The 22,369-nt window shown below is 41.1% G+C and overlaps 1 protein-coding gene across 1 annotated transcript in view; it reads left to right on the top strand.

The window, feature by feature from the left end:
- DST (dystonin) overlaps positions 1-22,369 on the top strand; it is a 434,612-nt gene that overhangs the window by 354,290 nt on the left and 57,953 nt on the right. The window contains 8 exon segments of the mRNA XM_065400686.1: positions 3,012-3,171; positions 3,417-3,743; positions 3,928-4,012; positions 5,305-5,546; positions 6,610-6,816; positions 12,415-12,534; positions 12,704-12,811; positions 16,550-16,768. Of these exon segments, the coding sequence (XP_065256758.1) occupies positions 3,012-3,171; positions 3,417-3,743; positions 3,928-4,012; positions 5,305-5,546; positions 6,610-6,816; positions 12,415-12,534; positions 12,704-12,811; positions 16,550-16,768 (1,468 nt within the window).

Genomic DNA, 22,369 nt, shown 5'->3' with positions numbered 1-22,369 from the left:
CTAAAATGACCAAAGACATATTTCTTTTTCTTGGGAGAGAATCGCCATTATTCATAACTGTCCCGTAATGTTTAACACAGGATGGATTTTTCTAAAGTCTTAAAAATAGAAACCACTAAAATAGTCTGCCTTGGGTGAAATTTATAGGCGAGTAGGACTGAGAAAAATATTTTTGTAAGGGTGGAATAAAGAACAACAGAATCATAGAATATCAGGGTTGGAAGGGACCTCAGGAGGTCATCGAGTCCAACCCCCTGCTCAAAGCAGGACTAATTCCCAACTAAATCATCTCAGCCAGGGCTTTGTCAAGCCGAGCCTTAAAAACCTCCAAGGAAGGAGATTCCACCACCTCCCTAGGTAATGCATTCCAGTGCTTCACCACCCTCCTAGTGAAATAGTGTTTCCTAATATCCAACCTAGACCTCCCCCACTGCAACTTGAGACCATTGCTCCTTGTTCTGTCATCTGCCACCACTGAGAACAGCCGAGCTCCATCCTCTTTGGAACCCCCTTCAGGTAGTTGAAAGCAGCTATCAAATCCCCCCTCATTCTTCTCTTCTGGAGACTAAACAATCCCAGTTCCCTCAGCCTCTCCTCATAAGTCATGTGCTCCAGACCCCTAATAATTTTTGTTGCCCTCTGCTGGACTCTTTCCAATTTTTCCACATCCTTGTAGTGTGGGGCCCAAAACTGGACACAATACTCCAGATGAGGCCTCACCAATGTCGAATAAAGGGGAATGATCACGTCCCTCGATTTGCTGGCAATGCCCCTACTTATACAGCCCAAAATGCCGTTAGCCTTCTTGGCAACAAGAGCACACTGTTGACTCATATCCAGCTTCTCATCCACTGTGACCCCTAGGTCCTTTTCTGCAGAACTGCTACCTAGCCATTCGGTCCCTAGTCTGTAGCAGTGCATAGGATTCTTCCGTCCTAAGTGCAGGACTCTGCACTTGTCCTTGTTGAACCTCATCAGGTTTTTTTTGGCCCAATCCTCTAATTTGTCTAGGTCCCTCTGTATCCGATCCCTACCCTCCAGTGTATCTACCACGCCTCCCAGTTTAGTGTTATCTGCAAACTTGCTGAGAGTGCACTCCACACCATCCTCCAGATCATTAATAAAGATATTAAACAAAACCAGCCGCAGGACCGACCCTTGGGGCACTCCGCTTAAAACCGGCTGCCAACTAGACATGGAGCCATTGATCACTACCCGTTGAGCTCGACGATCTAGCCAGCTTTCTATCCATCTTACAGTCCATTCATCCAGCCCATACTTCTTTAACTTGGTGGCAAGAATACTGTGGGAGACCGTATCAAAAGCTTTGCTAAAGTCAAGGAATAACACATCCACTGCTTTCCCTCATCCACAGAGCCAGTTATCTCATCATAGAAGGCAATTAGGTTAGTCAGGCATGACTTGCCCTTGGTGAATCCATGCTGACTGTTCCTGATCACTTTCCTCTCCTCTAAGTGTTCCATAATTGATTCCTTGAGGACCTGCTCCATGATTTTTCCAGGGACTGAGGTGAGGCTGACTGGCCTGTAGTTCCCCGGATCCTCCTTCTTCCCTTTTTTAAAGATGGGCACTACATTAGCCTTTTTCCAGTCATCCGGGACCTCCCATGATCGCCATGAGTTTTTAAAGATGATGGCCAATGGCTCTGCAATCACATCCGCCAACTCCTTTAGCACCCTCGGATGCAGCGCATCCAGCCCCATGGATTTGTGCTCATCCAGTTTTTCTAAATAGTCCCGAACCACTTCTTTCTCCACGGAGGGCTGGTCACCTCGTCCCCATACTGTGCTGCCCAGTCCAGCAGTCTGGGAGCTGACCTTGTTTGTGAAGACAGAGGCAAAAAAAGCATTGAGTACATTAGCTTTTTCCACATCCTCTGTCACTAGGTTGCCTCCCTCATTCAGTAAGGGGCCCACACTTTCCTTGACTTTCGTCTTGTTGCTAACATACCTGAAGAAACCCTTCTTGTTACTCTGAACATCTCTTGCTAGCTGCAACTCCAAGTGCGATTTGGCCTTCCTGATTTTACTCTTGCATGCCTGAGCAATATTTTTATACTCCTCCCTGGTCATTTGTCCAATCTTCCACTTCTTGTAAGCTTCTTTTTTGCGTTTAAGATCAGCAAGGATTTCACTGTTAAGCCAAGCTGGTCGCCTGCCATATTTACTATTCTTTCTACACATCGGGATGGTTTGTTCCTGCAACTGCAGTAAGGATTCTTTAAAATACAGCCAGCTCTCCTGGACCCCTTTGCCCTTCATGTTATTCTCCCAGGGGACAGAACAGAACAGAACCCCATCACAAATGTTGGAAATCTTAGAGATGGTGTAAATATTGCCACCTTAGTTAGGGGGCAAATCTGTATCCTTATATTAAGGTAAATCTGGCACTGACAAAAATGAGAGTTTTAAACCTGAACCAGGAGTGCAGGATTGGGGCTGTACAGTTCATACCACGTCACTGAAAAGATATTTAAAGACTTTATTTTACAAGTTGGCGTGAGCAAGATAACATGTCCTGAGTCAGCAAAGTACTTCAGTATGTGCCTAACTTTAAGTATATGTGTAAGTCCCATTGAAGACAATAGAATTTAAGCATGTGCTTAAAGTTAAGCAGAAGTTTAAGTATTTTCCTGAATAAAAATGAACCCCTGTATTTAAATGCTCTGCTTAACAGATCCTTAGGTTATTTTTAACCAAGTGCATATGAATGCAGTAAAATTTATTTTATTAACAAAAGATATCAAGTATTGGAATCTCTTGTTCAGCCAGTATGATTTTTGGAGTCTTTCTTATTAACTGTACTTTTATATAGTTGTTGGTTTACATTGTTTTTCTCTCTGTACTGCGGACGTGTATCTGTTTCAGCTTGTGGCTGGCTTCTACAATAATGTGTAGAATGTTTTTTAGTGATGAGGGCCTGAAGAGTTTTATTGAATCTCTCACACACACTTCATCGCAGAAATGACCTTTATCTTGGCATGTTTACAGGAATCGTCAGTTGGAAGGTATCTTAGTGGTAGCACAGCAATTCCATGAAACTTTAGAACCCCTGGTTGAGTGGCTGACCACCACTGAGAAAAGGCTTGCAAATTCTGAACCCATTGGAACACAAACTTCTAAACTGCAGCAGCAGATTTCTCAGCATAAAGTAAGATATAAACCAGACATTTGTGTCATTCATATGGGGAATTCTTTTTATGTGAGTTTGTGAAATACAGTAGAACTGGGATCTCTGTTTTTTTTACCCATTAATCCAAATTTGATACATTTTTATTTATAATTGACAATAAAACCATTATATTTCTGTTGTTCTATATTTCCATTTGTATTTGCTTTTGTGTCTGTCCATTTTTATTTTCTGTCTTTCTCCATTATTTTAAAAACTTCATTTAGGCGTTAGAAGATGACATCCTTACTCGCAATAAAAGTTTACATATGGCCATTAGCATTGGTCAGTCTCTTAAGACTATGAGCTCCAGAGAGGATAAAGATATGGTGCAGGAAAAGCTAGATTCTTCCCAAGCCCGATATATTGAGATTCAAGAGAAGAGTAACAGCTGGTCTGAGCTGCTCCAGCAAGCCTATTGCAATGCTCAGATTTTCGGGGAAGATGAAGTTGAATTGATGAACTGGCTGAATGAAGTACATGACAAACTGAGCAAATTGTCAGTCCAAGATTACAGGACAGATTCACTCATGAAACAACATGCTGACCTGCTGGTATTTTTATTTCTTTTCTGTTAAATTCATTTATTTATTTTATTTATTTTTTACTTTATATTTTATGTCCACCATTTATTTATTTCTCATTAATATATTTGATTTGAAAGGTGATACAGCTATTTAAACTAAAAATAACTTGATCTGTCACCTCAGTGCTTACACAAATGGCATCTTCTCGTAGGTGCTTCAGGAAGAGATTCTGCTCAGAAAACAAAATGTCGATCAAGCTATACAAAATGGCTTAGAGCTTCTCAAGCAAACAACAGGTGAGAGCTTTTAGGAAATTAATGATTCTGCAGCCTTTTCCTCATACTTGTAAGTAATTATGGGAAAAATAAGCTGAAGCTTGTAAATATTAGCCTTTAGTCACTGGTTAGATTTATTCACTTCATTTAATTGTTTATTCTAATAACTATTGAAGTCACGGTATGTTATGTCTTTGGGCCAAATTCTCTGCTGGTGTAAGTGAACATTGAAGTCAATGGAGATGTACCCATTTAGCCACACAGAGAAATTTAGCCCTTGCTTTTTTTTTCTTTTGGTTGATGGAAAATTATTTTACTGAACCTCCATTTTGTTCCTACTAGCAAGTTATGGACATTACTCATGATGTAGGACTATTTGGCATAGGACATAGCCTTTTCTCTATAGAAGCCCAGAAATGAAGGTAGTAGGCTACCTTTTACTGTTAGAGAGGCTGCATCCTCCAGATCAGAGCTAGTATTGCGGGAAAGTTTGCATTCCAATTGCACACAACATATCTGGTCTGCAGAGGAACATCTATCTAAATGTTCCAGTGCTCCAAGTATTTGAACTCTCAAAGGCAGGAGGGAAAACCCTCCTCTGTTACCCAGTTAGAAGTTATGTTATGGGGTAAAATCTAAATATATTGCAATAGGTCTATTACAGGAGTCTCTGTCTGCATTTTGACCTTTGGGCGGTGTGTGTGTGTCTGATGATTGATAATTAGACTGTATGGTTCAAAGAATAATTCAAATTATTCTTTGAACCATACAGTCTAATTATCAATTAATTATAATTTATAAATAAATTGTAAATTAATAATGTAAATACCATTTGGCATTTTGCAGCTCCATTCTTGCACTTTTATTGATACATTTCATAACCTGTGTCAACCTGTATAAAAATGAATGTAAATTTAAGGAGGTTTTTATATAGTCTGTGCTTGGTAAAAAGTATGTAAATTTTAATATTTGCCTTTTAAAGAAAAAGAGAACAAGAACCAATTTTTATATCTCCAAAGAATAACACTAGAGTTGGGCCCAATCGTCAAAGCTTGGGTCCAGATCTCCACTTGTCCAGAGTTTGGAGTGGTAAGAGAAAAAGCGACAGATCCAGAGTTGGTGTAAATTGTCTTAGCTCTGCTGTCTTCACTGAACAATTCACACCAGTCTCTGATCTGTCCCTGGGTCTTGTTTGGGTCAATCTGCACATAAGAAACTAAAAATATATTCATTATTATTGACGGTTTTTGTTTTGTTTTGATTTTCTTTTCTTTTTTGCATTCATGTGAAATAACATCCCTTTGAAATTTTAGGTGATGAAGTTGTAATAATTCAAGATAAATTGGAAGGCATTAAAGCAAGGTACAAAGATATTACTAAATTGAGTTCTGATGTATCCAAGACTTTAGAGCAAGCTCTGCAGCTTGCAGGTCAACTGCAGTCCACTCATGAGGAACTCTGCATATGGCTTGACAAAGTGGAGGTGGAATTGCTTTCATATGATGCTCAGATCCCCAAGGGAGAAGAATTAAGCGACGTACAAGAAAGACAAAAAGTATGTTCTAAAAGCTGTAAACTGTATATATTGCTTTGTTATTTTTCATGTAAAGATTTGAACTAGTTAAGTAGGTTAGCTTCTATTTGGCTGGAGGATGTCTTGCAAATGATCATAATTTGGCACCAGATCAGCTCTCTGACTAGGAATAAAACAGTAAAGAATCACAATCTCTTTCTAGCAGTCACTGATGAGATTTGGCTGAGGTTTATTATTAGTGCAACAGGAGAAGAGCTACATTTTGTTCTAGTTCAGTAAGCTACCAATCCCTGGGAAAACTCTTAAATTGTCAAACAAAGTTATTTTTGTTCTTTAGTTGTGTCACAGACACAAAAAAACAACACCTTAAAGTAGGAAAAGAGCCTGTATTTAAGATACAGTATTAATTTCAGGCTAGTAACAACTATTATTTGGAAAGAAACTGTATAGTGTTAGGAGAACACTAATAAAACCATTACATGAAATAGGTTACTAAATTGCTAAATAAATACACTTATTTTGGAAACCAGATTAAAAAATAACAGAAAATTAAAATATGGTTGCATGTGGGAATAAAAAGGTCATTTCTCACTGCACTTGTAATGATTTTGATTGATTGGCTTTAATTCAAATGTTCATTTAAAAATTCACTTGAATTTAGATAATATTTTGCTTTATTTCACACTTGATTTTACTTTGATGGTGAATTTGTTCCATAGAAAGATGGTTGCAAAGTGCAAAGAATATGTGTTTGCTTTCTTCTCTTTGTATGCTTGATTAAAGACTGACAACTGTATTGAATTCCAGAGAATGACAGTCTACCATGCTGATTGGAGGAATATATTTCAGTTCTGTTCTGTAGAAACTTCCCTTCAGGAATCACCTGCCTTTCTGTCAAACAACTTAACAATAACAAAGGCTAATGTAACTGAGCTGAAAATAAGTGTGCCAATTTATCCCTTTTGTTCGCCTGTAAAATGTTCCAGTTCTTGCTTCTTAGAGTAGACAGAAGAATAAAAATATGTGCAAGCTGTGTGTGTTTGGCTCTTATGCTGGCATGTTTACTTTAAATGGCCTTTTTCAGGAGTTGAAAAAAGAAGCAAAGAACAACAAAGGCTTATTGGACACCCTCAATGAAGTCAGCAGTGCCTTGCTGGAATTGGTGCCATGGAGGGCAAGAGAGGGGTTAGACAAAATGGTGACTGAGGACAATGAGCGGTACAGATTAGTGAGCGACACGCTAACTCAGAAGGTGGAGGAGATTGATGCTGCCATTCTAAGATCACAGAAGGTACTAAACAGCTGTTTTTGTTCTTTGGGCAATAAAAAGTTTGCCTCCAGAAATCTGTACCTGAACAAAGGTTGTTCGTTAACAATATTGCCATACATTTGTTATGCTTGAGCAACTAAAGGTCTGTTTGAATAGAATGTGACTGCACTGTTCAGACACAAGTGCCAGAGCAAAACTAATCTGTACATTGTTGTAGCCATCTGCCTCATTGTTAACACAAACCTTAGAGATCAGTCTTGTAGCCAAAATCATTGGGAGTACGAACCTGTGGGGACTTCAGTGGAAGTTTTGTCTGAGTGAGGACTACAGGCTCAGTCAGGCCCTGTATCATTTACATTTCATGCTGTAATACATATAATATGGCCCAGATCCTCAGCTTGTTTAAATAGGTGCAGCTCCTCTGAAGTCCATTTATACCAGCTAAGGATCTGGCCTTGTGCTTTTGTATTTTCTGCAGCTAACATGTTGGACCAACTTATTTTAAACTGCACTCAAGGACTGAGTTAATGGTGTAATTTGCATGCAGCTGCAAGAAATAAGTTGTGAATATATGTGTGTGTTTCTAAAGTTTGCTTAGAAAATAATTGGGTGATTTTTTAGAATTGGCACTTGCATTTCATAGATGTAAATCTGTGTGGTCTCACATCTAGCTACCTGATGATAAGAGAAAAGCGGAGCTGCAAATTCTCCAATTTCTGCGTGAAGTTAATTTTACAAACACAAAAATATGAATGGAAATTTTTTCCAGTGCCCATAGCACCAACAAACAGAATTGGCTTCAGCCAAGCTGAAGTATATATGGCATAGTTTCAAAACTTTGTGGAAACTGACTGTAAGAGGATTGGTGATAACGGAGGGTCCTAAGGTTATAAGTAATTTATAAATATTCTGCCTATCTTTTATGGCATTCACTCTGAATATTTATCTTATCTCAGCAGACACCTTTATAAAATTGCGGGCTGGATCCCCAGGGGCATGTGACCCGGGTGTATATGTGGGTTTCTACCAACTTTCTCCCCCACACTTATTGTAGGGAGTAGTCAGGGACCAAACCAACCCCTGGCACAATTTAGACAGCTTCAGGGCTGCTTTCATTTGCACTAGTGGATAATAGTTCCAAAGGGCTGCTCCACCAGACAGCATCATGAGGACACATTGCACTCCAATCGTGATCCCTCCTCTCCTACCACACCCAGACCACCTCAGACTTCTCCTATGTTGGGGAAGCCAGAAGGGGCTGGTGCCAGGCTAGGTATGGTAACTCCAGGAGCTACGTATGAGGAAGGAGCCAACCTCCTGCTCAGGGGTGTTACAACAGGCAACCACCTGAAGTGTTATTTGGGCAGAGATGTTGAGGAGGGATGAATGTAGTCATAATTTAACAGTGCTGCAAATACTTAGAGGATTTGCAGAGGGTCAAAGGCAGCAAGAACACGTGGGCTAGAGCATAGGTGCCGACTACAGGGGTGCTCTGGGGGTCAAACACCCGCAGAAAAAAAATAGGGGGTGCTCAGTACCCACCAGCCACAGCTGTTCAGCGGGGTCGTAGATCAGCTTGGGGGAAGGCGGAGAGCAGTGAGTGGCAGGCAGTCGGGGGGTCTTGGGGGAGAAGGCAGAGCAGGGGCGGGAAGAGGCAGGGTGAGGGCAGGGCCTCAGGAAAAGAGGTGGAGTAGGGGCGGTGCCTTGGGTAAGAGAGGGGATGGAGCTCCCACTGGGAAAAAAATCAGTGCCTGTGGGCTAGTGGGTAAGGAGGCACTGGTGTGGAGTTAGAGCGGACATTTTTGGTCAGTGACAAAAGAGCAAGGCATGGGTAGAGGGCACCTCAAAGATGTGAAAGAAGAGTCCTGATGTGAATGTCAGATTGGAGATTAATTCTTGTAACTAACTGGTCCAAAATGATCCCAGGTGTAACGCAACAGAAGTCTATGGAATTACCCCAGATATCACTTCAACTCCCAATATTGAAGCTATTTGAGTCAAGTTCTACCCTTGTTCCCTGGGAGTTCTGTGTAGAAATAAAATATAAAATTGCCCATTATGTTTGCATTCTATGGGCACTGGTGTGGAGTTAGAGCGGACATTTTTGGTCAGTGACAAAAGAGCAAGGCATGGGTAGAGGGCACCTCAAAGATGTGAAAGAAGAGTCCTGATGTGAATGTCAGATTGGAGATTAATTCTTGTAACTAACTGGTCCAAAATGATCCCAGGTGTAACGCAACAGAAGTCTATGGAATTACCCCAGATATCACTTCAACTCCCAATATTGAAGCTATTTGAGTCAAGTTCTACCCTTGTTCCCTGGGAGTTCTGTGTAGAAATAAAATATAAAATTGCCCATTATGTTTGCATTCTATGGGTCCATTCTGCTACTCTAGTTCTGCCAAAGAGGAAGCTTTACAGAGTGTTAACAAAGGAATTCTTAATTATTCATCACATTAACAAGTCGTCCTTTTCTGATCAAACTAAATAGGAAATAATGTGCATCAGGAATATTAATTTGATGGTATCAAAATGATGAATTCTGACTTGGCCAAGGTAATTTAAAGCTCATAATTTACTCTGTCCTCCATAATGGAAATAAAATGCCATTGTGAAATCCTGATACAAGCAGTACCATTTTTTCAGTGTTCATTCTTTAACATACTATACATACAAATCTCACCTAGAAACTCAACCCGAAAGAACCATTTAATAACACCTTTGGAATGGAGGTTGTTCATAACTTTGAAACGTTCATAGCAGAACAAAACGTTATGTTTGTTCTTTCAAAAGTTTTCAACTGAACATTGACTTAGTACAGCTCTGAAACTTTGCTATTCAGAAGAACAATGCTGCTTTTAACCATCTTAATTTAAACGAAACAAGCACAGACAGTTTCCTTACTTTCTCAAATCTTTTTTTTAAATTTCCCTTTATTTTTTTAGTAGTTTGCGTTTAACACAGTACTGTACTGTATTTGCTTCTTATTTTTTTGTCTCTGCTGCTGCCTGATTGCGTACTTCCGGTTCCAAATGAGACGTGTCGTTGACCAGTCAGTTTGTAACTCTGGTGTTCGTAACTCTGAGGTTCTTCTGTAGTTGTGTCACAGCATTCAGGCATTCCATTGCCATGTTTGCATCATGACCTTCTTCAATTGGGCATTTATTCAATATTACAACATACCCATGGCAATGCAACAACAAAAAGAAAAAGTAATTTGTAGTTCTCTATAAGTCCATTCACTGTCATCTGCCCTTCTTCTGACCCCCTGCTACCATCCCACCCTTTTAGAGGAAACAAAGCAGCCTTGTTATGTTTCCTTAGCATATCCTGAGATGCCTTGCACAGCATGTCAGACAGTGTGAGACACACACCTGGATAGCATTGAGACCCCTTTAGAGTAAGATGAGCTTTAATCCGATGGGTGGACTTCAGAAGAACTGGGCCCAAAGAGCCACATGCAGCTCTAGAACCATGGTGTGAATACCACTGGTGTAGTACACTAGTTTGGCAGTAGTATCATAATGCAGACTGAATGAGATTATATTTTTCTATAAAGTAGTTGCAAAATTTAGGACAAACTTACCTTCTATCACTATAAATGAGAGATGACAGCTAGTGGAAAAATGTTTTTGCTCTGTTTCGTATAACAAATGGATTAAAATAAGGATGATAAAGACTGACTCATAAGGGAAAAATAAATTTCAGGCCTATGCATGCATAATTACACACTAAGACACGACAGACTTAGTGGTTAAAGTATACCTCAGGTACATTGGAGGCGCACTGCAATGGTGGGTCTGCAGCTACAAACTTGTAAACTCTGGGGTTCGTCAAGCTAAGTCGGTGTGGTCAGTGCTGGAATAGGGAACCTACAAGGAAATCTTACAATGCATGTGACAGATTATGACACAGTATCTTTTCATCGATTTTCAAAAGAGCACAGGGAAAGAATTTCAAGTGCTCAACACCCACAACTGGAGGTGGATTTTCAGAAGAATTCAGCTGTCATTTAGGGTCTGGCTGCCCTGGAGAACAAAGGTGTAAATTACAGCTCAAGGAGACATACCTCCACTAGCTCTGACTGAGCTAGCACACTAAAAATAGAAGTGTTGCTGCTGCAGTGTGAGTGAGGGAAGGGGCTAGCACAGGGATCGGTAACCTTTGGCACGCGGCCCCCCGGGTAAGCCCCCTGGCGGGCCAGGCCGGTTTGTTTACCTGCTGCGTCCGCAGGTTCGGCCGATCGCGGCTCCCACTGGCCGTAGTTCGCCGCTCCAGGCCAATGGGGACTGCGGGAAGCGGCGCAGGCCGAGGGATGTGCTGGCCGCCGCTTCCCGCAGCCCCCATTGGCCTGGAGCAGCGACCCGTGGCCAGTGGGAGCTGCGACTGGCTGAACCTGCGGACGTGGCAGGTAAACAAACTGGCTCGGCCCGCCAGGGGGCTTACCCTGGCGGGCCACATGCCAAAGGTTGCCGATCCCTGGGCTAGCATGTACCTATGGTCTCAGACAGGATCGTTCTCAGGGTGGCTAGCCCATCCTGTCCTTGCACCACTACAACTACACTTCTGTTTTTAGAGCACCAGTTCAATCAGCGCTAGCATGGGTATGCCCCCTCATCTTCCAGTGCTAGTGTTGACATACCCAGCATCACCTAAATATGAGCCAGATTTTCAAAACTGCTCAGCGCCCACCAGCTTCTACTGTGACATTTGTGGACAGATTTTCAAAACAATTCAGCATCCAACATGTTGCTTCTCCTTGGCTTCACCTCAAAAATACCCCTAAAACTGTAGTGTCCAAATGCATGTTTGCCCAGAGGGTCATATAGACATGGGTTGAATCTGAACTATGCTGTGTTCAATGTACTGTCCCCTTTCTACGGGTTTTAGGGCCCCTTATACCTCTTTTCCTGGTTCATTGCTCCTTTCTGCACAATGTAACAGAACATCGCCTCCTACTCAGAAATGCTTTGAGATATTTTTTTAAAACATCGAAGTATTAACTAATTCTAATGGAAAGTCAATTCTTCAGGAACAGAACAGGCTGTGCCCAAATTCAAAAAGAGCATTTTCTCACTTAATCCACCAGTTTTGCATTGACTTCAGTGGGGCCAGGATTTCAACCTTATTGTCTAATATTGCACTAATGCTTCTAGGTCTCATTAAACTTCTTAATGTCATAAGATTATATTGATTGTCTCCAGATAATTACAATAAAAACATTTTAAAACAGATGGAAAAGACAAGTGAAAGTTAGGGTCATCACTAACAAGGAAAAGTAATATTCAGTGAAAAATTCTACATGTACTACATTCTCTTTGATCTTCCAATGTTGTCTGATAGAGATTTGCAAGTTTGAGGAAAGTATATTATGCCTCTCTTATTTTGCTGCTGCTTTTTCATGCTTATGAATTAAGCTGATTTTATTAAAGCTCTCAGTACCATTTTGAGCTCTATAGTTCACATATACGTGAAATTGTATATAGAAATGGACCATTATCTTTTTAACAATTCAGCATTTGCATTTTTTTAAAATGTGGCTTTTTAACTACCTAAAGACAATCAATTCAAGCTTCATAATATAAAACTGCTGAACTAATTCATGTCTCCTTTATTTAGTTTGATCAAGCAGCTGATGCAGAATTAGCCTGGATTGCAGAAACAGAAAAAAAATTGATGTCTCTGGGTGATATTAGGCTTGAGCAAGACCAGACCGCTGCTCAGCTACAAGTTCAAAAGGTAAAGAAATGCATTTCCAACTGTCATGTTAATTATTGGCCAGTGCTTTCTTAGTCTAGAAAATGTACTAGCATGATTTAATTTTCAGTCCATCATAATGCACTTTGAAAATAGTTTTCGCTTCATGTACTCAACCTTTATTGCTGACCGGTATTTATTGTGTCACAAGGCATTTACCATGGAGATTTTGAGGCACAAGGATGCTATAGATGAACTTGTTGAAACTGGGGATGAGATTATGAACACATGCACTGAAGAGGAGAAACAGTCCATGAAGGTAAGGTACCATAACTCACAGCTGGCATGATGGCTTTGAATCTCTGCATTTACAGAGCCACTCCCACAGGATCATCTTTCTTTTTCCACTATTATTGATCAGGCAAGTTCATCAGTTGTGAATAGGAGATCATTTGATCTGAGCAAACAATCATACAGGAAGAGATACTCTTGAGGCACAAATTCCCTTGAGACTTCTTTCCTTAGAAATGTTCAGCAAGTAAGCACTGAGTATTAACTTCATTGTCTTCCATTGATTTTTAGGCCTGATTTTGCCACCTTTACCCACCTTTGAGTATTATGTAAGACAATGTGACTATCTGGGTGATTAAGTATCAGTCAACAGGAGTAAGTGTGGGTGGTGGGATAGCTCAGTGGTTTGAGCATTGGCCTGCTAAACCCAGGGTTGTGAGTTCAATCCTTGAAGGGGCCACTTAGGGAGCTGGGGCAAAAATCAGTACTTGGTCCTGCTAGTGAAGGCAGGGGGCTGGACTCGATGACCTTTCACGGTACCTTCCAGTTCTATGATATAGGTATATCTCCATATATTATAATTGGGCCCTTTATAATCCACAGCAATGCAGTAAAAGCCTGTTAGGAATCCTTTAATGGTGTTGCTATTTATGAACAGCAGTCAGCATTACAGCTAAAATCCAGATCTCACTGTTTGGCTTGTGTTGCTGGGTTAGACAATCAGGAGATGCGCCGAGGACAAGAAAGAGGAATCTTCCCTCAAGGGCTGTGGAGCCCTTGAGCCCACTGATTCAAACCAAACTGAATGAGAATCTTTCCATTGATTTTAGTGGGCTTTGGGTCAGGCCTCAAACAAGAGGTAGGAATAAATGGTCAGTTTTCACACTGGAGAGAGGTGAAAAGCAAGGTCCCCAAAGGATGTGTGCTGGGACTTGTGCTTTTCAACATGTTCATTAATGATCTGGAAAAGGGAGTGAACAGTGAAGTGGTGAAGTTTGCAGAGGAAATAAAAGTATTCACAATAGATAAGACCAAAGTAAAGTGTTACAGGGGGATCTCACAAAACTGGGTGACTGAGCAACAAAATGGCAGGTAAAATTCAACATTGATAAGTGCAAAGTCATGCACATTGGAAAGAATAATCCCAACTACACACATATACATATCTATTAGCTTTTATCACTCAGTAAAGAGATCTTGGAGTCACCATGGATTATTATCTGAAAATTTCAGCTCATTATGCAGCCGCAGTCAAAAGCCTAACAGAATAGTAGGAACTATTAGAAAAGTGACAGAAAATAAGAGAGAAAATATCATAATGCCACTATACACATCCATGGGGTGCAACATCTTGAATACTGTGTCCAGTTCTGGTCACCCCATCTCAAAAAGTATATATTAGAACTGGAAAAGGGTCAGAGAAGGGCAACAAAGATGATCAAAGGTATAGAGCAGCAGAGAGACTAAAAAGATTAGAGTTGTTCAGTTTAGAAACAGATGAGTAAGAAAGGGATATGATACAGATATATAAAATCATAAAAAGTGTGGAAAAGGTGAACAGAGAAATGTTATTTATCCTTTCCCACAATATAAAAACCTGCGGTCACCTGATAAAATTAATAGGCCGCAGATTTAATACCAGTAAGATGAAGTACTTTTTCACACAAGACACAACCTGTGATAGCCAAAAGTATAACTTTGTTAAAAAAAAAAAGAACTAGAGAAGTTCATAGAGGATAGGCCCATCAATGCCCATTAGCCAAGATGGTCAGGAATGCAACCACATGTTCTGGGCGACCCCAAAAATCTGATTGCCAGAAGCTGGGAGGGGAATACATGGGTGGATCACTCCAACTGACCTGTTTCTACTCTCCCCTGAAGTTCTGGTACTGGCCACTGTTGGAGACAGGATACTGGCCTAGATGGACCATTGAACCCAGTGTGAAAATTCTTATGTTCTTATCTGTGGAGGCTATTTCAGCCAAGTGGCTAAAAGAGCCTGATAAGGGGTTTTGCACCTTCTCTTATACGGAGCTGAGGATGGGAGGATCTGCATAGTGGTAGATTCTCCCAGCCTAAAGATACTCAGCTCCCTTTTTGCTGGACAGTGGTGAGCAAGGGGGAGCATGAGTGCTCACACCTTGCATGGTTCCCCCCACTTCTAATGCATCTCATCCTTGTGCAGCAGAAAACCATCTGTTCAGTTGCATGGGGGATCTCTGCAGCTGGGGAAAAGAAGGCTGATTTGCCCCTAAAATAAATAAGGAATTCAGTTTACTTAAGTAAATGGCTGTAGAAGTAAAAGAAGGTGATTTCATATGAGCTTTTGTTAAATATTTGTAATGTACTTAGTGAAAATTACCATTTATCTGTGCATTAGACTGTGTATTGTTCTCTGGATAGCATCTTTGTAACTTAATTTACATGCAAGACATAAACTCAGGATAGCTTGTTCGTCCAAAAAAAGACACTATTTCACAATCAAGTTTATTTATATATTTATTTATTTTCAGGGCTCTTGTGTTCACTGTCACATATAATCTTTCACAAGAATGATAAGGTGGACTGCTTTCCATGGGAGAAATGTATAGCTACTTGCTATCTTAATTTTTTTATTACCACTTGCATAAATATTAACCATTAGTTAATATAAGCTAAAATATAAAAGAAACATGTCACACTTTCTGCTGACTGTTTATAAGACCAGCCATGCCAGCTGAGGCTGTTGCCTCATCAGATCTTGTAAACAAAGGAGTTTTGTGCCTGATCAGTAGCACTTTGATTTGAGAGTTCCAAGGAAAACTCAGGCTCTGCCAAGAGTCGTGGTGATGATTCTACAGATGACAATCTTCTCCCAGACTGAGCTGTACTTGTACCCCAGTACTGTACTAGTAATCACTGTGCTACTACATCTTTTGGATAAGACTTAAAACCAAGGTCCTGACTACCTATAGTCACTTAAAGGTCATATGGCACTCTTCACCAGAGCAGGGGTTTAACCCAGGTTTTCTGGCCAAATTTAAACTTCCAAGTTATAATCCGCCTATCTAAAATTCCACTTGTCGTTTTAGTTGCAAAAGCTATCCTTCATATTGCCTTCTAAAGCTGCTATGCAATGTTGCTGGTTCAGAGCAACTGCTATGTTTTATGCTAGAGGTGGCTGAATTTCAATGGAGGGTGAAAGATAACTATTTATTCAGGGCCCTTAGGAGGCTATACAGAGGGAGGGAGTAAGGAACCTCCTTCCTCTTTGCATTGCCTGCATAAGGGCTGCTAGAATAACAGTCACAGCTATGACTCTAACTCCATTCCTCCCACGTGCCAGCCAGTGGGCTGGGTGGACATTCGGAGGAGAATATACTGCACTCCTGACAGGATGACACGGATTGCTTACCCCAGTGCTTCCCAGTGTTCCCTTCCCCTCGTGGTGGTTTGGCTCCAATGCAGGGCTGTGCCTAAGAGTCACGATCAAGCCCACAGTTTGTAAGTTGTTCTGGAGCCCTCCGAATGAAGCCTAGAAAAATACAAGACATCACTAAAAATGTGTTTGTCTTGAAAACAGTGTGTCAAAATCTGTGTAGATTGGATTAATTCTATTAACTTCAAGTACATTAGCACTACTAAGAGCAGAATTTGGGCTAGCTTTACTTAATGGTGGTGTAATAAATATAATAAGATGCTTAGATACCTGGGTAATAGACATTGTGTAAATATCTAAGATTGAAAGAGAGATAAGTGCTGCTATTTCTTGCTAATGTTGTTTTAGAGAAAACTGGAAAGCCTCTTACAGAAATATGATATGGTCTGTCAAATGAATGCTGAGAGGAACCTCCAGCTGGAACGTGCTCAATCCCTGGTTAACCAGTTCTGGGAGACTTATGAAGAGCTTTGGCCGTGGTTAACCGAAATAGAAATGGTCATCTCGCAGCTTCCTGCTCCAGCTCTTGAATATGAAACTTTAAAGCAACAGCAAGAAGAGCATCGGGTAAGCACACTGCTATTTTATAAAACAAAGCTTACACAAAGATCCCGTACATTGCAGCCTGCCTCCTTAGTACTGTCCAATTCTCAGATTCAAACGCATTTGATGCAGTTGTACACTATTAAAAAAAAGTTATGTAAAATGATATTCCAAAATAAGTGCTCTTTATTTAAATCCTGTCACTGTTTGCCAAACTGCATATATAAACAAGGTTTTCTAGTAAAGGAAGTGAACACTAGAAACACGAAAGAGACTTGTAATTATAGCAGCAGATTTGGAATGTACAAAAGTTAAAGAGCTATGAAGTCAGTTTAAAAAGTTCACTTAGATGTCGGTGTTAGAACAAACTGAAAACATAAACAGATAAAAAACAGAATTGGGAAAGAATAGGCAAGGAATAAGATAAGAGAAATCTTGACTATCATAAGAACTAGAGTACCTGCTCTGAACCAAACTACCAGACTGATCCAATACAAGTAGAATCTCTCAGATGTTTTCTGAACTATGAGAATACTGTGGTCTAAATGGGTTTAGTAAGCAAATTGTATGTTCAGGGGGCTCACTTTGAAGATGTCTACTCAAAATGAATAGATTTCTCATAACATTGCAGAATACTTGGAAGTCATTTTTATTTGTCCCTTTATTTCAGATTAATAATGCCTATCAGTAGTTTAGGTGCTATATATATATATAAACCTTTATATATATATAAAATATTATGGAGATATGCAAAATTTGTCTTTTTGTTGTTGTTATTCCTTTGGAGAGCTAATCTTATGTTTTTTTATGAGCCAAGGAGATAATGAGACAACTAGATTTTCCAGTGTTACAGACAGAGAGGGCCAAGCATACAGCACTTTGGTTCCAGTGCATAATGTACGTGATTTCTAATATATAAAATATTTTTAGACATTTGCTATTACACTGAATGCAGGACTCAAGTGTGGATAATAAAGTCACAAAATAAATGCTACATATTAGTTTAGTGAGCTGAATATGATCTTGCCTACAGACAAGATTATTTGCATTTGGTATAGAATATATCATTTTTTGTACATTAACTATTCAATGTTCATATTATATTCCTCGGTGCACTGATTTTACAATGGATAAATGTACTTAGCTCCATAGATTTAAAATTTTAGCGACTCACTTGTCTTGTTTTCTCTCAGACTTTAATGCAAATGCACGGTTCACATATATTGGTTGATGTACAGTGGCTTCACCCAGTTGCCTTCAAACTATGTGTATTGTCCACCAGAGACAAACATTTTCCATTAAGAGATTAAGACTGGGTATATTACATCATCTTTGCAAAACATGTTCCTTAGTTACAAGCCTAATCTTGCTCACTTTTCTCACGCAATTAGGCCCATTGACTTCAATCATTCTGCTTGCACGAGGCCCGACAGTTGTATTTTTACTAGATCATGCCATTAGCTGAAGATTTGTTTGTTTAGCAGAAGACTAATGTTATACGAGTTTTTAATGAATAATGGATCTAAATTGAAATACTGATTTTCTGGAATTGTTTCCAAAATAGTTTGCCATGAGAAAGACCTTCTAAATCAGGGGTAGGCAACCTATGGCGCGGGTGCCAAAGGCGGCACGCGAGCTGATTTTCAGTGGCACTCACACTGCCCGGGTTCTGGTCACCGGTCTGGGGGGCTCTGCATTTTAATTTAATTTTAAATGAAGCTTCTTAAACATTTTAAAAACCTTATTTACTTTACATACAACAATAGTTTAGTTATATATTATAGACTTATAGAAAGAGACCTTTAAAACGTTAACATGTATTACTGACACGCGAAACCTTAAATTAGAGTGAATAAATGAAGACTCGGCACACCACTTCTGAAAGGTTGCCGACCCCTGTTCTAAATCATATCTAGCCCTATTTTATTTTTATTTTAAAGTTTTAAATGTTAATACAGTGAACTGTACTCCATTTTATTTTTTTATGTTATAGTTAAATAGTATTTGTTTTATTACATCTAGAGTCATTTACTTCATTTAGTTAATCCTATTTTAATAACACAGTAAATCAACCTGGGTGAAATTTATCCCTGAACAGAGAGCCACCTCAGCACCTGTGCACCATTTAAATAGAACTTAAGTGGATGCATGGACCTTGTGCTGTTCTGATGCCTAGGGGTAAACTTCCCCTATGAGTATACAAAACCCAAATATCTGAAATTTTGTAAAAACCCTTTTCTCCATTTTTATTACTATAGCATACCCACTTATTTACTGCTTTATATCCTTTTTCTACCACTGCAGCTTGTTGCAAAGGATAGGAATGCAACGTACAGTCACTACTGATTTGGAGAGACAAGGTGGGTGAGGTAATAAAGATTTGCCTCACCCACCTTGCCTCTTTAATATCTTGGGACCAACGTGGCTACAATGCTGATCTGGAGTCAGTTTTATGGAATGGTTAGGTTTGAGACAATTGGTCTCTTTGCTTGTCAGTTACTTAGAATCCAGTGATAGGCAAAACCAAAAGTGTTCTCTGTGGATAGTCATCCAGAAGTTCAGACTTTACTGAACTATCTGAACCTTTGAGGACCCCAATCATGTCGAGCAATCCTCCTTCCCCAGGTCCCACATTATTTGCCTCCCCTACATAAGCTTTGACTTTCATTGCTACATCGTTATTTTGGGGAAGAGACTGGTTGTCTCCTACCCCACCCTAGGTCTCATTCTTTTTCTAGGGGGAGCAGATGAGGTACAATTCAGGATTAAGATCTCCTCTGCTGAAGGGGAGGAGATTTATTTGCAGCATGACCCAGCTACCACTTCGTTGGGTCCTCACAATGCATTTTAAAATGTAAAAGAAAGCTTGGAATAGGAACAGTGTTTTTGCTTGTTCCTGGCTTTCTGTCAGGGACCAGCCTGCAGCCAAGCCAGTCTCCTGGCAACCCAGTGAGTGAAGCTGGCCCTGATGGAAGCTGTCTGTTTGACCGCACTACCTGATAGATGCAGGAATCTGCAGGCTGATACTTACGCTCAATAGCAGCAGCAGTCTGGTGGTTGCTTGCGTTCCTAGCCCACAGCTGCACATGGTCCTGTACCTTCCTCTACTGTCTCTAGTCTTGCTCCTGCCTCTGCCCCAGCCTGTACCTGCTCTAGCTCCAGCCACCAGCTCCTTCCTGATCTCTGACTGCTGTCTCAGACTCTCTGCTTCACCCTGTGACTGTGACTCTGGCTAGCCATTCAGCTTAGGCTTTGGTTTCTGACTTCTGGTTCTGACCCTCTCTTCCACCTTCTGACTGTGACTCCAGTTAACCCTTTGGCTTAGGCTTTGGTCTCTGATGCCCAGCTATAACCTTGGACTTCAGTCCTGGACTTCCCCCATCTGGATTCAGCTCTCTCTGGTAGGCCGGACTCTTGCTTCAGCCACTTGGCTAGATCACCCACGACTCAGTTGCTGACACTTTGAGCAGCCCAAAAGATTGAACAAGGGTGGGTAAGCAGCAGTACTGCCCTTCAGATGGAGTCCAAGGGCAGTACTGGACACTGTGGGATTCCTGCAGATCCTAGAGGTCCAGGTTATGGTTTTAGGTACACGCTGTAGACCTACAGGCTCAAATCTTCCCGTCCATAGCTGCCGCCCTAGCTTCTAGAAACCGGAGATTCCAATGCTGGATAAATTTGATGGGGACTGTAACAACTTCTGTAGTTTCATGAACCAGTGCGAGCTCCTGTTCATGCTATGGCCCCAGTCATTTTCCACTGACCGGACCTGAGTAGGACTTATTATTAGTCTGCTAACTGGGGAGGTCCAGTGTCTTCCCTCCTGGAGACTTCTAGCCCCCTGCTGGGGTAGTTTGAAGAGTAGTTAGAGCTGTGGCAGTTGTAGTTGATGATCTGGATTGCATGGAGTCCACCAAGAATGCACTTAGAGGAAACAGGTCAGTTGCCAAGTTTTCCATAGAGTTCCATTGCCTGGCAGTAGACACTAAATGGAATGAGGTGATGTAGCACTACCATTTCTGATATGCCGTAAGCAAGGAAATCAAGGACAAGCTGGCCTTGGTGGAGTAGCCACCTGACTTGGATGCCTTGGTCAAGCTGTGTACCAGTATTACTGATTGCCTGACTGAACACCTCTTGGAGAGAGAGTCGAGTTCCCGATCCCCTTCCATGTTCTCATCACAGGGGCCCAGGAAGATCAGCTGGGTTCAGCCTTGCCTCTCTGATGCAGAGAAGGGCTGATGCTGTGCTTCAGATCTACACCTGTATTGTGGAGAATTTGGACACTAAGCCCTGGGACGCCCTGCTAAGAACTGAGCCGACCAGAAGAATCTGGAATATCTTTGAAGTGCTTGTAACCTTAACCAGCAACAGAGCATCAGGTCACTTTTCTTTTCCAGATTTGATTTTGTCATCATGTACCACCCTGGATCATGGAATGGGAAGGCAGATACCCTGTCCCACAAACACATACTTGCTGAGTCAGGCACTGCTCCCTTGGCTACCATTGTACACCTGTCAAATGTGACTCAAGGGACAGCAAACAGGATCAGATGTTCCTCATCCCATCCCTGTTTCCCCCTGACCCAAGCTACTAAGGTCTGTCAGACCCTAGATGCTTCTAACATTCTGCCCAGCTCATGGTTTCATTTGAAGGATGGTCTGCTTTATCGCGGAAGGTGCTGTTATATCCCAGAGGACCAGCCCAGACTTGAGGTATTAAAGATGTGTCACAGTATGCCAATTGCCTGCCATATTGTCTGCTTCAAAACCCAAGACCTAAGTGTTATTGAATTTCTGGTGGCCAACATTGAGTACTGGTGTTAAGAGGTACGTTAATTCATGTGATCTGTGCTGTTGAAGCAAGTGCCTACGTGCAGAATCACTTGTCCTCCTTCAGCCTTTGCCTACCCCATCTCAACCCTGGTCCTCGCTATCCTTGGACTTCATCATAGGCTTGCACCATCATCCTTGTCACAATTGATGTCCTCACTAAAATCATGCACTTTATTTCCATTCACTCTCTCTCAACCGCCCAGGAAATGGCCCACTTTTTTCTTTTTCTAGATCATGTTGTTTTGGCTCCATGAGCTGCCAACAATAGTCTGAGATCAATTCACTTCCCATTTTTTGGTGCAAACTCTTAAGAATGGAATTGCTTACCTCCTCACCTTATCTCCCACAGACCAACGGGCAGACAGAATAAGTGTACCAGGTCCTCAAGCAATACCTCCATTGCTTTCTCAATTGTCGTCAAGATGACTGGGTCATCCTTCTACCATATGCAGAATTTGCATACAACAACTCCACTCATGCATCCACCTGAAAGAGCCCATTCTGTGCAAACTACGGTTTCCATGCTCAACTTCATTCAGCTGCCCCTCCAGACTCCCAAGTCCCTACCACAGCAGATCTAGTTGCCCACCTTTACCGGGAGCACCAAGAGCTTATTGAATCTTTGAAGCTTCCAAGGAGGCATACAAATATCATGCTAATCCAAAAATGCCAAGTCACACCGACCCTGTCTGTAGGAGATACGGTCTGGTTGTCCTCCAAACATCTAAAATCCACCCGTTCCCAAGCAATTAGGACCATCAATACCTAGGCCCATTTAAGGTCATGGAA

This window comes from Emys orbicularis, chromosome 3 (assembly GCF_028017835.1).
Source record: "Emys orbicularis isolate rEmyOrb1 chromosome 3, rEmyOrb1.hap1, whole genome shotgun sequence".
NCBI lineage: Eukaryota > Metazoa > Chordata > Testudines > Emydidae > Emys > Emys orbicularis.
The sequence above is the reverse complement of the archived record's forward strand: the minus strand, read 5'-3'. Positions and strand labels throughout refer to the sequence as shown.